Source organism: Amblyomma maculatum, chromosome 1, assembly GCF_055883805.1.
Source record: "Amblyomma maculatum isolate TAMU_Amacu chromosome 1, ASM5588380v1, whole genome shotgun sequence".
Lineage (NCBI taxonomy): Eukaryota > Metazoa > Arthropoda > Arachnida > Ixodida > Ixodidae > Amblyomma > Amblyomma maculatum.
In genome coordinates this window covers 182,455,551-182,471,720 of record NC_139344.1, presented here as the reverse complement: position 1 = coordinate 182,471,720, position 16,170 = coordinate 182,455,551, and the positions used below count along the sequence as shown (strand labels likewise).

At 42.3% G+C, this 16,170-nt stretch overlaps 1 protein-coding gene across 1 annotated transcript in view; it reads left to right on the top strand.

Moving 5' to 3' along the window:
• Positions 1-16,170, top strand: part of LOC146205060 (disks large-associated protein 5-like) — a 75,719-nt gene extending 59,549 nt beyond the window's left edge. Inside the window, exons 5-6 of the mRNA XM_084589748.1 lie at positions 11,196-11,415; positions 15,962-16,170. Coding sequence (XP_084445874.1) covers positions 11,196-11,415; positions 15,962-16,080 — 339 coding nt within the window. The 3' untranslated portion in view covers positions 16,081-16,170. The remainder of the gene's footprint in view (positions 1-11,195; positions 11,416-15,961) is intronic.

The following is a 16,170-nucleotide window of genomic DNA, read 5'->3' as shown; positions in this document are numbered from 1 at the left end:
CTGATGGCGCAATGGACACGACCGCAGTCTGCGACAGTGGAACTCCTTGGATCGACCAAAAAAAGAAGAGGCCTGAAACAACTCAATTATTTATTTCATACGCAAAAGATGGCATTCCTAATTCATTGCAATTGCAGAGGAATTTTAAATAAATTAACTGACATAAAGTCATTTTAGCATCATTTTCTCCTGTAGCCCTGTGTTTGCAGGAAATAAACTTAGGCCCGAAACATATTAGTGTGCTAAAAAAAATAGTGTTCCACTATGACGAACAGGCTGTCAGGAGGGGAGGGGCAGCCATCATTGTCCAAAGAAGCATCGCAGTGCGTGAAGTGAAACTAAAAACCAGGTTCAAAGCTGTAGCAGCCACCCTCCTTACATACAAGACCATTACAGTGTGTTCTATATACCTGCAACCACACTTGAAAATAGCTTTACAAGAATTGGAAGACCTTTTAAGTCGTCTGCCACTACCATATTTGGTAGTTGGGGATTTTAACGCACATTCTGTATTTTGGGGAAGTGAAAAAACGGACAGCAGAGGTGAAATTTTAGAGGAACTTGTTCTTTCCAATAACATTTGTTTGCTCAACTCCGGTAAACCAACATACTGCTCTACATCATCTCACAAAATGAGCTATTTAGACCTGTCGTTTTGTTCATCTGTTTTTGGCGATTTTACATGGGACGTTTTAGATCATCCGTACGGGAGTGACCACTTGCCTGTTTTTATTAATCTGTCATCACCAGCTGTCATCCCAATGAAACCGCAGCGTTAGAAGCTGGATTTAGCAGATTGGGAAACTTTTGATGGAAAAGCTAGGTTACATGAAATATATTCAGAAAATCTTAACATTGATCAACTGAACGAAAAGTTCACAAATAGTGTTCTCGCTGCAGTACAAATTGCCATCCCACTGGCTTCCGGAATAGTGAGGTGCAATCACAAAATTTGGTATAATAAGGAATGCAGGAAAGCAAAAAAAGATGCAAAATAAAGCTTGGGGAACATTCAGGAGGTACCCAAAAAAGCAGGGGCAAAAGCACGGTACAACCGAAGAAATGCCGAAAAAGCTTCTGGAAAAGTTGTCCATAAACAGCTTAACTTCATCAAAAAAAAAAAAAAAAAAAAATGTGGGCGCAGGTACAGAAGCTAAACGGCAGGTTCTCACCATTTGCAATTCCTCTATTAACTAACAGCACCTGGTTTCCAAACAACTCTGGAGGAGCAGGCAAACATATTGGGAAAACATTTTGAGGCTGTTTCTAGGTCGCACTACATGCAGTCATTTTTACAGTACAAAAACATCTGAAAAACACAGGCTTCCAACAACTGGCAGCACAAGTGAACCCTACAATAAACTACCAGCCATGAAATCAGTAGAGTACTGTCTGCTGGAAAACAAACTGCCCCAGGACCTGACAGAATACATTATGAAATGCTGGCCCATTTTTCCGATTCTGCTGTACATGCACTTTCGACATTCTTTAACAAAATATTCATCTCAGGAAAGCTACCAGAAGCCTGGAAAACAGCTGGTATAGTCCCACTCCTTAAATCTGGAAAGCCACAGAGTTCCCCTAGTAGCTACAGGCCCATAGCCCTCATAAGTTACCTCCCCAAATCTTTTGAAAGCATTTTAAACATAAGATTAACTTTTATTTTAGAATCACGCAAACTTGTAGACATCCATCAGTGCGGTTTTAAAAAAGCATCTTCTTAGGCTTGAAAATATTGTTTGAGAGGCATTTATCCGCAAGCAACATTGTCTTGCCGTCTTCTTCGACATGGAGAAGGCCTATGACACAGCCAGGTTTGGCATTTTGCGTGACCTAGCAGATATAGGTATCCGTGGCAGGATGTTAAACTGCCTGAAAGACTTCCCATCAAACCGTTCATTTAAGGTACATTTGAGATCAGCCCTGTCCAGGAGCTTTATTTAAGGGAAGTTCCCCAAGGGTGTCTATTATACTTTGTTCATTTTGAAAATTAATTCAATAGCCAGAGAAATCCCCAGATTCATTATGTACCCACTCTATGTTGATGATCTCCAGATTGCATGCACATGCACGAACATATCAACATGTGAGCGACAAATACAGTTAACCATAAATAGACTACCTACATGGGCAGATAAAAATGGTTTCCAGTTCTCTCCGCAAACATCAGTGGCTGTCCTGTTCTCGCTCAAGCGAGGCTTGCCTACCTCCCCAAACCTACACTTAAAGAAAACCGTACTTCCTGTAAAAAATGAACATAAATTTCTGGGCATTACCTTTGATAAAAAGTTTTTACCCCACATAAACACTCTTAAAAAGAAAGCATCTCAGTCTTTAAAGATACTGAAAGTACTCTCAAGAAAACACTGTGAGTCCGATAGGACATGCCCTTTACATATCTGTCGATCTGTAATAGCCTCTACCTTAGATTACGGAAGCATAGTCTACAGTTCGGTGAGACCTTCGTATCTGGAGCGCTTAGATTCAGTACACAACATGGGATTTCGTCTCTCTACTGGCACATATAGAACATCTCCATTAAATAGCCTTTATATTGAAACAAATGAGCCACCCCTCGCAGACAGGAGAACAATGCTGACATGCACATATGTGCTGAAATAAAATCCCTACTGAAACATTTATGTTATTCAATCATCATAAACTGCCCATCTTGAACTCTTTAACAACAAACCCCGAGCAATCAAACCACTAATCCTCCATTTTGAACAGGCATGCCAGGAATTAAACATAGTAGATTCACTTCCAAATATTGCCCAAGATACCAGGCCCACTGCCACCCTGGTACCTTTTCCCTCTGTATGCGACTTCACATTAACCCACTTTCATAAGAAACAAACACCGCAGGAGCACACAGTACAAGAGTTCTTTGTACTGAATAAAAAATACTAAGATTATACAGCATTCTATACAGATGGTTCAAAGACAGCACTTTACACTGGATGTGCTGTAATACAAGAGAAATGGGAGAAAAGAGTAGTTTCCCAAGTGTTCATCAGTTTTCACAGCTAAATGTCATGCTATTTCTATGGCTGTGGAAGAAACATTAAAGAAAAGTATTGGGAAAAGCATTATTTATACAGATTCCCTGAGTGTAATCACAGCAATGCATCACAGAAATGCTATGGGACCTTTAATTAGACATAATGCACAATGTAATAGATGCAGAAACAAAGGGGCAGTCAATAAAGTTTTGCTGGGTGCAAAGCCATATTGAAATCCGCGGCAACGAGAGAGCTGACATGTGTTGCAGCAGCCCGTAACGTTAAAATAAAACTCCTAAACGTACCACATAGAGATGTTATGAAACTGATTAAGGAAAAACTAAGAGAAAAATGGCAGGCTTCATGGAACAATGAAACAATAAATTACACTTCGTCAAACCAGTCGTCGAGGAATGGAAATCGTGCAGCCATCCAAAACGTTTTGCTGAAGTCATTCTATGCCGCCTATGCATTGGACACACACACCTAACACATGGCTTCATTCTAAAGAAAGAAAACAAACCTCTATTTGAAAGGTGTGGATGTGAACTGACAATAAATCACATTTTACTCTCATGCACTAAACTAGAGAAATTAAGAAAAAAATATTTTGCAGCTTTTCACAATGAACAGATCCCTTACCATCCCAGCCTGCTTTTAGAAGAGGATGCACTCAGTGAAATTTCTCACATTTTTGGATTCTTAAAAGAAGCAATGCTCCTCAACAAGCTATAAGAACTTGAAAAAATAGACAACTCCTTTTCAGAAAGTAAAAATCAAACCACCCTGTTCTTGGTGCATGATAGCTTTAGTTGCTTATATGCCAAAAACCTCAACACAACACAAGCTCTACAGACCTGTTCCTTTGCTCGGTCGATGCCGATAATCCTTCCCCGCAACGGACGCTGCCTACTTCTTAGCCTCCTCACCAGTTCTGCTCCTCCTTCGCCTGTCATCAGAGTTCCCTGGTTTAAGCTTCTACTGTCACTCATCATGTCGACACAGGCAACTACGCACCACTGCGGCAGCGTCGCTATCGTGCATCTGCATTTGAGCACAAGGTTATTTGAAAAGCAAGTCGATAAAATGCTCCAAGACAGCGTGATTCAGCCTTTCAGTAGCCCTTGGGCTTCACCTGTTGTGCTCGCTAAGAAGAAAGATAGCTCCATCCGCTTTTGTGTAGATTACTGCCGCCTTAATAAGATTACGTGCAAGGACATCTACCCTCTCCACACATTGATGACGCTCTGGACTGTTTGCTAGGGGCCAAACTTTTCTTCCCTCAATGCACGTTCCAGGTATTGGCAGGTACCTGTGCAAGCGGCCGATTGCTCCAAAACTGCCCTTGTAATGCGCCTGGAACATTTGAGAGAATGGACACCATTTTGTGAGGACTGAAATGGAAGACATGCCTCTGCTACCTTGACGACATCTTTTCTCCAGATTTCGATACCACCCCTACCACATGAAGCAAGTCTTGACTTGCTCTTCCGATGCCGGCTTGCAGCTAAACGAAGAAATATCATTTTGCCGCTGGTCAACTAACCATCTTAGGGCACATTGTCTCCAAGGAAAGGAGTCTCTTCAGACCCAACTAAACTTCATGCTGTCACTGCCTCTCCCAAACCTACTTCGGTCAAAGACTTGGCCTTCTTGGTCTTTGCTCTTACTTCCCTAGGTTTATTCGAAACTTTGCTTCAATTGCTGCTCCTTTAACATAACATCTGTCCGGCAGTTCCAATTTTTTGCAGTGGTCACCCACGTGCGACAATGCGTTTTATACCTTGTGCCACATCCTCACTGCACCACCAATCCTGCATCATTTCAACCTGATGGCCCCTACCGAGGTCCGCACTGACGCCAAAGGTGTTAGTCTCGGCGTTGTGCTTGCGTAGCGCAAACCTGGCTTTGCTGAGTACATTGTCGCCTATGCAAGCCGCACCCTCACGAAGGCAAATCCAGTTACTTAGTAACAGATAGATTGTTTGGCTATCATTTGGGCTCTTGCCAAATTCTGTCCTTATCTCTATGGTCGTCCTTTTGACGTTGTGGTGGGCCACATGGGCTTTGCTAGCTATCCTCCCTGAAAGATCCCTCTAGCCGCCTCGCAAGGTAGGCTCTTCGCATGCAGGAATATGACATCGCATCGTTATCGCACTGGACTCTAGGCCAAGTCGTGGAATGCACCTCACCTGCTAATTACGTGGTGGAACCTCTGACACGATCTCCTGATCTTCGTCGGCAAGGAAATGAGACTGTTATGCAGTGTCTGTGGCAGTAGAAAAAGTAATAAAGGAGAATATAAAGAACCACATCATATTTTACTGATTCTGCAAGCATAATCACAGCACTCCACTTAGAAATGCAGTTACACCATTAATTGGTGACATCATACAGTTTAACAAAACTTGAAATTGGGCTAGATGGTGCATTGCTTGACTAAAGATAAAGCGCACAGGAAACACACACGAGAGAAGCAGACACAGGACACATCATACACAACATAAGAACCGCAGTAAAGGGACACAAAATCAATTTTTGCTGGGTTCCAAGCCATGTTGGAATTGGTGAAAATAAAGCAAATGTGTGTGCTGCACAAGCACACCACCAAAAAACTAAAGAAAATAAACAGTCCCTGCAAAGATGGCTTGAAGTTAGCATGCTGTAAGCTTAAATAAAAATGACAATCTTAATGGAATACTGAAGTAAATAAACTACACCTAGTAAAACCCATCATAGAAGAATGGAAATTGTGCTCACATCAAGCACGATTTTCCTTCACCACGGTGGCTCAGTGGCTAATCAATTACACTGCTGACCCCAAGCAGGCAGGATGGAACCCTGATTGCTTTTTTATGGAGGTGAAAAGCAAGGTACCTGTATGCTGTGCAATGTAAGCACACATTAAAGAACCACAGATGGTCGGAATTTTGCGGAGTCCTCCACTACGGCATCGCTCATAGCCTGAGCTGCTTTGAAACATATAACACCATGAGCTATTAGGAGCATTTCATTGCAGTAAATTTGTCACCTGCGCATTGGAAACACATGCACAGTTTTATTCTTTTGAAATGAAAGACCAACATACAAGCGGTGTGGAGCAGAGATAATTCGTATTTTTGTTCGTTTATACACAAAAATCAAGAAACTGATAAAAAAAAAGTAAAGAGCACTGCAGAATCTGCATTGGAGTAATGCGAAAGCACGGATGCTGCTGTTGGTTGCTTCTAGCTGCTTAATTCACTTCTTGTTTACCCATTCGTACTTCCAAATTGTGCGCCAATTCCTTACTATGCCCTTTTTCGGCTCTACTTCCGGTTGGGTGGTGTCACATCCTCTACATCACATTAATTCGCTTCTTGTTTACCCATTTTAGTCTTTAGTAGTCGGACCTCGTTATAATGAAGTAGTACGGGGCACGAAAATTTGTTTGTTATATCCGATATTCTATAAAAACACGCCCAAATTCCTGTAAATAAGTTTGCTAATAAAACGAAACAAAATGCACACTAATATGGACAACACAAAGGTACGAAAACGTACTATGTTTTTTAATTAAAAGCTTGGTATAAGCATGAAACCTCACTTTTGATTCCATGTTGGAGAGCAATTTGCACGACGGAGCCAACGGATTCTCAGAGTCTAGCGCGTGCGCACGGATCCTTCGTAGTGGCAGAGGTACGGCATGGGCTTACGCCATGACGAGGCAATGGTGATGGCATGCCAGCCACGTGCCTGTCAGCCATTGCATGGCTGAACTCGAGCAGCGGTGGCGATGCTCGAGCCCGGCCTTGGCCATTCATAACCTCTGAGATCAGTTTGCGTCGCCGCCGCTAGATGACGCAGCACGCGAACGCGCGGGCGATTTAAACACACTTCGGCGGCGCCGCTCGAGTTCGGTCATGGCCGTTCATGACCTCAGAGATCACCACACGCGGAGGTATTATCTCGGATGCCATAAGCTGTTGGAGATAGTTCTTGTTGCTGCCGCTAAATGACTCGGCACGTGAACGCGCAGGCAATTTAAAACACTTCTGCAGCTGGCGATTCGATTGATTGAAAAATTGCGTTTCTTGATGTTTTTTCCGGCTCCTTTGCATTGTTTGCCGTTTTGATGCAAAAAACTGCTTCATATAACCTATCTAGCATCAAATTTTGTAATCTTTTTTTTCGTTACACAGAAAGAACTCCCATAGAAATAAACCATATGACAACCAAACTTTGATTTTAGTTCTTTTATCCGATAATTCGCTATAATCCATGTTCGTTATAGCAAGGTTCGACTGTACTTTCAAATTGCGTGCCAATCCCTTCCTATGGCCTTTTTTGGCTCTACTTCCGGTTGCGTGACGTCGCATCTTTGAAGTCACATTAATTCACTTCTTGTTTACCCATTTTAGTCTTCAGTACTTTCAAATTGTGCGCCAATTCCTTCCTATGCCCTTTTTCGACTCTACTTCTGGTTGCGTGATGGCACTTTGACTGATTTATTAACTATTTTAGTATTTGATACAATCAAATGTGGCACCAGGCCATTGGCCAATGAGACCACTTTCGTCTTTACTTTTACATATCTTGCTTAACTAATTAACTTATTGGCCCAATTATTTTTTCGGTCACGACATTACGTCACCCTCTATTGAGTGATGCCACTCATTATCCTCTACCACTTCTCAATTACTCAACTGCTGCGGACACGATTTTGCGTGTTTTGGCTCTAATTAATTCCCTAATTAACTTATTGGCCTAATTATTTTTTCGGTACAACATTACGTCACCTTCTATCGATTAACACCACTCATTAGCCTCTACCACTTCTCAATTACTCAACGTCTGCAAACACCTTATCTAGAAAAATTATTGGCCTAATTATTTGTTTACACACATTACGTCTCCCTCTATCGATTGACACCACTCATTAACCTCTACCACTCCCAGTTAAAACTGCTGCAAACACTGTATGCAGGTGCGGTCTGCGGACAGAAATCTGTGAACATAGCAAAGTAATGCTTTCGCACTAAGAAACACTTACCACATAAATATGTCCTATTTCATATCCCCACTTAGCCTTATAATAAGGTTCACTCAACATTTCATCTCTTGTTTCACTCTTTAAGGAAACGAATTCTTCATCAGCTACAGTATTTTAAATTAGCTTTATAGCCTCCTTATATGTTTATGACTCACAAAGCCTTGCTTTTGGCACATGATGGCCTTAGTTGCCTATGTGCCATTAAACCCAGTGCACTCTTTCAGTGAAAATAGTTTCCAGTCAGTTTCAAAGGATTAGAGCGTAGTATGAACTTTCAGATTCTGGTACCTAGTGAAATGGCTTTGCATATCTGATAAAGCCTTACTACCTTTGAATAATGATTTACCAATGTATTGCTTGCGCGATATAATGTCACAAAGCTGCTCCATTGCCTGTCTTGATAACTGGTGACCTCCTTGCAATATAATATTAGCAGCAAACGTTACTAGAATCTTCTTGAAAAAAGACTAGCACTGCCTTGCAACTCATCCACCTGGTAATGTATCTCCAGATGATCAACTTACACCCCTGGATGAACTTTAAATTTTTCTGCACGTCTACATCCGATAAACTTTTCCTGTGCGCAGTAGCCGTTGCATTTAATGTATTCGCCGCGAGATCGACCTAGAGGTGGCGCCACCGTCACTCCGGTAGTGTGGATCGGCAGCCGGCGGCGCTCGCAGAAACGCACGCTGCGTAGATCTGCTTCCGAGTTTACGGCGGGTTTGTTGGCGATAAAAACGTGCCTTCTGCAGTATTTCTGCAATATTGCAGAAAAAAATCCAAGGATTTCGCCAATGCAGCTGAAGAAGAGTGGATTTTAGGAAAACAAAGCACGCAACCACCAGTCTTCTAGATTTACTTTGCACGTTTCTTGCGCTGTACCGCGCTCACGCGCCTAATGCTTGGGCCTGCCTAATGACAGCTTTGTTTTTCTTATCGACTTTTAAACAGTTTGCGCCTGTCTCATGCAAGTGAGACCGGCGAATTTAGTGTCAAGCCCACGTAGATGCAAGGTTTGTGCTCTGACCTGCAGTACTTTAGATTGAATCGAGAAAGCCGGGTTCATTATATCGTACTTGACTCGAGGATTAAGCAGGTTAAATGTAGCACTGGCAGCGCTCTGCATGGCGAGTTGCTTTAGACTGAGTGGACATCAACTCTGGCCCAGACAACCACGCACAAGTATTCCCCAAAAATGAGATCACGCCGACACTATACAGGAAATCTCGCCGCACAGGAAAGCTGATTGTTCACGTGTACAGCACTGACTGGATTGAATTTGCCGAGATGCTTTTTGCGGCCACTGTCATAGAATGTGATATTGTATTACTGCATGCGCCACTAACTGTAAATGATTTCCTGAAACCGAGGAAAGTATAAGGGATTTCTGATGTGTGTGATGTTAATATATAACGGTAAATTAGTAGTGTAATTGTTTTGTTTTGCAATGCCAATAAATTTCACCGTGTGAGAAAACTTTTACACACTTGACAGAATTTACAATAATCAGCGATTAATTTTCAGTAACGTTAAAGTGCAAGCTACGATTTACTTGCTGCGAAGACATCGTTATAAACTGCGCATGGGCACTGTAATGTTCTGGGAAGCAATTTTACAGGCTGAAAATTTCTTTATCACTAATTATTTAGCAGTGACTAAATTTTATGCGAAGTAAAATATTAGGATTGCTTCTAAAACAGATGCCAGATATAAAACTCTTCCGAAAGAAATGGGTCATTTTATCATGCGACTATAAAAATGTATTTATTCCCAAACTAAACACCGATATTTAAGCCCGCATGAAGCTGTTTTACTTCGGTTGTCAGAAACAACGCGTTTGCTCGGAAGAAAGCACTTTGACATTTGAAAAGGGATTATAATAATTATAATAGGCTACCAGTAAAGTACATTTATCTAGGTGTATTATGTAATATTTAGGGTAACAATTAGGTGCAGGGAATATGTTTTCCAAACATTCAAGTATTTCTATAAAGCAAAATGTGCTCACTAAAACTTTCACGGATGCACAGAGGCCTTCAACAAAAAAAAAAAAAAAGAAATGCATATTGGCCCGGATTTAACGCATGAAAATGGCAACGGCTATGACGGATGATTGGAGAGGCTGGTTTTGGTGTCGCTTTTTTAAATTATTAACACCACATTTACCACGTGGGATTGTTTATTGTGCCGTCAAATCCCACAGCAGAGGAGTGCCTTTCGAAACGGTTGTGATTGAATCCCACTTTCTCAAAATCAGCAGTCGAGCGCCCTTACCATTGAGACACCGCGACAGAGGTTTAAAAGCAAAAAACTCACACAACTCTATCGTGTATACAGAAGGCATAGTAGGCATAGAGTGGTCTGTTCAAACTGCATTCTGCTATATGAAGCAGTCTGCGGTGGCATATGTTTTAGTAGCTGCTGTATTCCAAACAGAAACGGGAATATGCGATTTCTGAGCGTTTGCATTAACATTTATTGACGGCAGTGACCTGTTTTGCTTTCACACGGCGGTAACGACAGCACCACTTCGTTTGAGACATTGCATGTCAAAGGATCTCAAGTGCCGAAGACCGCGATGGATGATGTCCTTATCCAAGTATGACATGCTCGATACGGACAAGTATATTTTTTTAATGAAGCGTGGAGTACTGGAGTGGAGACTGTTTATATTTATTTTGCAAGAGGCATATAGGTAAGCAAAAGCTCACAGGAACCGCGAAACAAACACACTCGTGTACATGCCGCATGCGTGCGCGTAAATCACTGCGGGCTGGCACACGACGCGAAAAAGGCATCCACACTGAGTAGGTTTCGCCGCTGAGCCGCAAGGTGGCGACTCTGCTCGATCTCGAGGCCAATTGCATCAAGTCTTTGCTTTTGTGGTCAAGTACCCTTTTGTAGCACCTACACACCCACCGACATTTATCTAGACTGCATGAACTGACTTTTTTGGAATAAGTAAAGACAGGTGCCTAATATGCACACACTTGTCATTTTTAACTCTGTTGTTTTTCTTTCATGAGCCAGGTTGCTAGCATTTCCTGTCATTTACACAATACAAGTGCTGCTTAGAATGTGAAACTTGTCAATCTGTTACCCAGTATTAGACAACTGGTGTCTGTGCTTACCTTGGTTGTATGTCTGGTCTTTTACAGATGAAGGCTGTTAAACATATACCAAAAAAGAGCGTGCCCACTGAGCTCCAAAAAGCAAGGATCGCAGCATCGAGGAGGCGTCTTGCCGAAGCAAAAGCTCGCATGGCTTGCACTTCTAACAAACAGACACCCACGGCATCTCATGACAAGGAAAATGACATTGTTTTTGAAGCACCAAGTTTTTTCTTTGTATCAAGTCCAGCTCGGCCAAAACAGACTAGTTAGTATCATTTGTTTTTTGTGTGGAAATGGGTACATTTCTGCAAGCTTTATTCTAACCGATAACGGGAGGATTTTCAATGCACTTAATTAATGTATCAACTGTTTTTCACGTAAAATTCATTGCAACATAGCAGCATATTTATAGAGTTGAGCTATGAAGCAACAGAAACATGCCGTTTAATATGTGGACCAACTGGTGGCATGATATATCTAGACACTTGCAGGGGGCTTATTTCTCCAATTTTGCTTGTTTCATGCTGGTTTATTCCATTTCAGATAAGCTTTTATCTAGCAACCTAGAGCGTCATTGGGGGCTACGGCAGGCACCATGCAATTGTTTGCGAATTAGCAAAATGTAGCTTTATAATTTTGGTTTTTAGGTGCATGTTATATTTGCAAAATTGGAGCTTGTTCTTCAGGACTATCTCAAGAAAAATATTAATTTAAGAAACTTGTTGCGCACATCATGAGGAATACAGATGTCAAGTAGGAACAGCTGAGTCTGTAGTTGTTAAGGTGAGGTGCCCATGTCACCTGATAGGTGGCTTCACACTGTAACAGTGGCGCCATGTAGAGCAGTTTCGTCCCATACTGGCATCACGTAAGGCCCACACGGCGATTCGTTGAGTCATTTTGCCCGCAGGTTTGTTACCTCTTTGGTACCCCATGCGCAAGTGTTTGTGCTTGCACTGTGTACTCAATGTGACAAGGCTGAGCGATCTGTGCCATATGTATTCACTGCTTTCTTGCAGTGTGAGGCTGCCTATCAGGCTGCCATCTTTGCACTTCGTAATTAAGGCAACAAATTGTTTAATTGAAATGTTTTCTCTGGTATGCTATTTAGAGGATGAGCTCCAAAAAACAGCATGGGCCCCAAAATAAAATTATGGAAGTTAAGTTAGCAAACTAATTCAAGCAATTTGCCTCTTACCTGGCACTTGCTGTCCCCTATAACCCCAGGGCTAAAGCAAATCTGAAGTTTCTTTTCATAGAAATTTTGGATTCTCTAAAAACAAAAAAGCAATAAAAAGGGGCTCTGTATACCAGTATCTTGACGGATATCACTTTCTTTGCCCCACTGTTCAAGCACGCCTGGTTACCTCCCTAGAAACAGTCCCCTTAAAGTCCACTCTATGTATAATCCCAGATACAGCAACCAGATGAACTGACTGCATCTTTGTTGTGCAGTGTGCAGAAAATAATCGGACTGAATGCTAAGAACAGGCACCTCATTCACTATTGCTCTTCTTGGGCATGATTCTCAATTTTGCAAGACGTTACATTTTTGTTTCAGCCGAACGTTTGGTTTTTGTCAGTGTCGTTTCTTTTTCTAATGTTTTAGCGGTGTTACATATAAAGGTTAGTATAATATTTTAGTCACTATTTAAACAACTCAAATGTAATACCTTGAAAATGATAAAGCAAGCTTGCACGAGCATGTAAGCCCACAACTTGTAATGGTACACAACTTAACGCTTTTAAAAGACCACAGTAAAGCACAACTTAATATGCACAGCACAACTCCTACACTGACCTCTGAACAAATAACATACAACCTTTTATATTCATCATTGATGGCTATGCTATGAATGATAGTGGCGAATGGATAATAGGCAGAGCTTTCCTAACAAACTAATAGGCTATGTGTGCACTCTGCGGCAGGCATCATCTCAAACATCTAGTTGCAAAGTAGTGTTATTTAAAGCAGTTCAAAAGTGCTGGGACTCTATGCTTAAAATATATTTGCTATTTTGCTTTATAATTATGAATGAAACATTATTTCAACATGTGCCCCGCTGTGGTGGTGCAGTGGTTAGGGTGCTCGGCTGCTGTGCCCAAGGATGCAGGATCGAATCTCGGCCTCAGTGTCTGCTTTTCGATGAAGGCAAAAAGCAAGGCGTCCGTGTGCTGTGCGATGTCAGTGCAGTTTAAAATACCCCAGCTGGTCGAAATTTCCAGAACCCTCCGCCATGGCGTCTCTTATAGCCTAAGTCGCTTTGGGACGTTAAACCCCAGAAACCATTATTTCCACGTGGAAGGTTATATTAAAACAACTTTTTTTTGCAACATTCAAATAATGTTCAAAAAACAGCATAAACATTACATAATACATATTACAGTAACATTCAAAAGTCTACATTAGTAATACAGTAAAACCTCGTTAATTCGGATTTCGTGAGACGAGAGAAAATGTCCAAATTAACCGCATGTCGAATTATCGAGAGGGGAAAAAAATAACACAACAAAGTGTCCTACATTAACATACCTTTATTTTTTGAAGAAATTGGTGATTGTTGAATCGCAACTACTACCTTGCGCACTTCTACCAAATGATGCAGTGCGCGCACACTGTCCGCAGAACCTGCACATATATCTTCAAGAACACTCAGGGCCTCAACAGCCTCCTTCACAGTATGACGCGGCAGTTCGTCACAAGCATCGTCGTCATCTTCGGAACTTGGCTGTTCACTCCCTAGAGCTTCCTGAACGATTTCACTGTCGGTGAGATGGCCGGCAACGGCACCATCACTGTCGATTGAGAAATAATTTCACAGCCGAACATTCGACGGCAGATTGCTTGTAAAGTCTCTCTCTTCCACCGAGTTGGAATCCACGTCATCCGCATCAGCTGTGTGAATGCTCTCAGTGAAACCACTGTGCTTAAAGCAGTTTGAAATAACTGCAGGCGATGTGTTGCGCCACGCATTCACTAGAATGTGCATTGCACTAAGAAGAGTTATGTCGTACTTGTGTCCTGCTTTTCAAACATAACAACGTACGTTCGAGAACGTGCTTGCGGTACCGAGTTTTCAGGTTCTGTATTATTCCCTGATCCATGGGTTGGAGGGAGGCAGTGGTGTTAGAGGGCAGAAAAAGCAGCTCGATGTTCTCCAGCCCTGATATGTTGTGGTGCGCACTGCAATTGTCCAGGACAAGCAGTATCTTGCGTTTTTTCGCTGAAAAGCTGCGGTCCAGTTGGCGTAGCCAAGCTTGAAATATCTCTGCTGTCATCCAAGCCTTTATGTTGGCTCGGTAGTCTACCGGCAGCTGCTTGATATTCTTGAAACACCGCGGTTTTTGCGATTTCCAATAACAAGCAGTGGCAGGCGTTCCGTGCCAGTCATATTAGCAGTAATCGAAACCGTCACCCTCTCTTTAATTCTTTTGCCACCGTCGCAAGGGTCTTCTTTAAATGCGAGCGTTTTGTCTGGCAGGGCCTTGTAGAAAAGTGCTGTCTCATCTGCATTAAATATATTGCAGGGCTCATAGGCAGCAAGGCGCCTCGGAAGCTCAGTCTTCCAACTGTTTTCGACGCTTCCATCCACAGCCCCTTTTTCGCCGCAGACGCTGCGAAAAACCAAACCATGCCTCTTCTTAAAGCGGTCGAACCACCCTTCCGATGCACTGAAGCCTTCAATGCACATCATTAGGGCGTACTTTTCTGCTTGTGCACAGATGAGAGTTCCGCTCAAGGGGAGTTGCGAATTTTGCGCGTCCTTAATCCATTGAAGCAGTGCTTCCTCTAGCTTCGGGAATGCTGCCGTTCGCAGTCTCTTCCGCTTGTCTGAGAACTGCTGACCATCATATGCCTCCAAAATCTAAGCTTCATTTTTTATGTATGAGCTCAGCGTGCTCCTTTTGACGTTGAACCTTGACATGATGGTCTGTCGCGGCATTCCTTCTTTCACTGCCTTCAGTATTTCGACTTTCTCGGCCAAGTCCTTTGCCACATACTTCGCGCGCTTCGCTGGTGCCACGGTAGCCATCGCAAGAGCCGAAGAATGCAGCGCTGTTGGGATTGTTGCAGAGAATAACGCTGTTCACACCCCACCCCCAGCACGTGCACAACTCACAAAAAAAGGATTACAAATGCACTTGGCAACTCAACACTCTACGACACATGCGCAAGCACAAAGAAAAAAGTGGCGAGGCGTAGCCAGGCAAAAAAAAAAAGGAAGCATCCCATCGTTCCTTCTTGGCTGATGTTTGCAGCGATGAGTATGGCACCTTTACATTTCGGTTGAACAACCAGCGCCGCTTCCGCTATCACCACCACCATCATCACCACCTCACCTTTGCTGCCCTCATGCATTCCTCCATGCCCTCATGGCCGCTCTGCACAAAAGTGAGCTCCGTCGCCTGTCCGAATTAACCGTAAGGGTGGCCAAATTTGTCCAAATTAACTAGTTTCACGCCATAGAATAGTATATGTGGTTGATGATGGAACCGGATGGGCTTTCCGAATTATCCAATTTTCCCAATTAACGAGGGTCGTATTAATGAGGTTTTACTGTATGCTTATTTTGGATGTTCTACTGCAACTAATATTTTTTATATATCACGCCAACACTAGCAACATTCAGGCCACTTTCATAACACTTTATAATATTCTGATGTTTGGTGCTGCCTGCACCTTGAAAACTTGTTTTGTTTTTGTTTTTTCTTCTTTTTTGAGGTCTGTATGATTAAATTTCCTTACCAAAATATGGTTCAAACATTATGCATGCAGTACAGGATGTTTCATATTTGCTTTCATTTTTCAGAATCAAGAATGCCTCAACAATTACCAGAGTCTGGTCATACCACACCAAAACAAAAGGACTCTTCACAGCTGATTAGTGTTACAAGGTCAGCAAAAAAGGCTCTCATTTTGCACAATTAAACATTCAGCCTTAGCCACAGCAAGCCAGCTCCTTTCTGCATGATGTAGTACTGTATACCAGGTAACAATAAACATTTCAAGGCTTCCAAA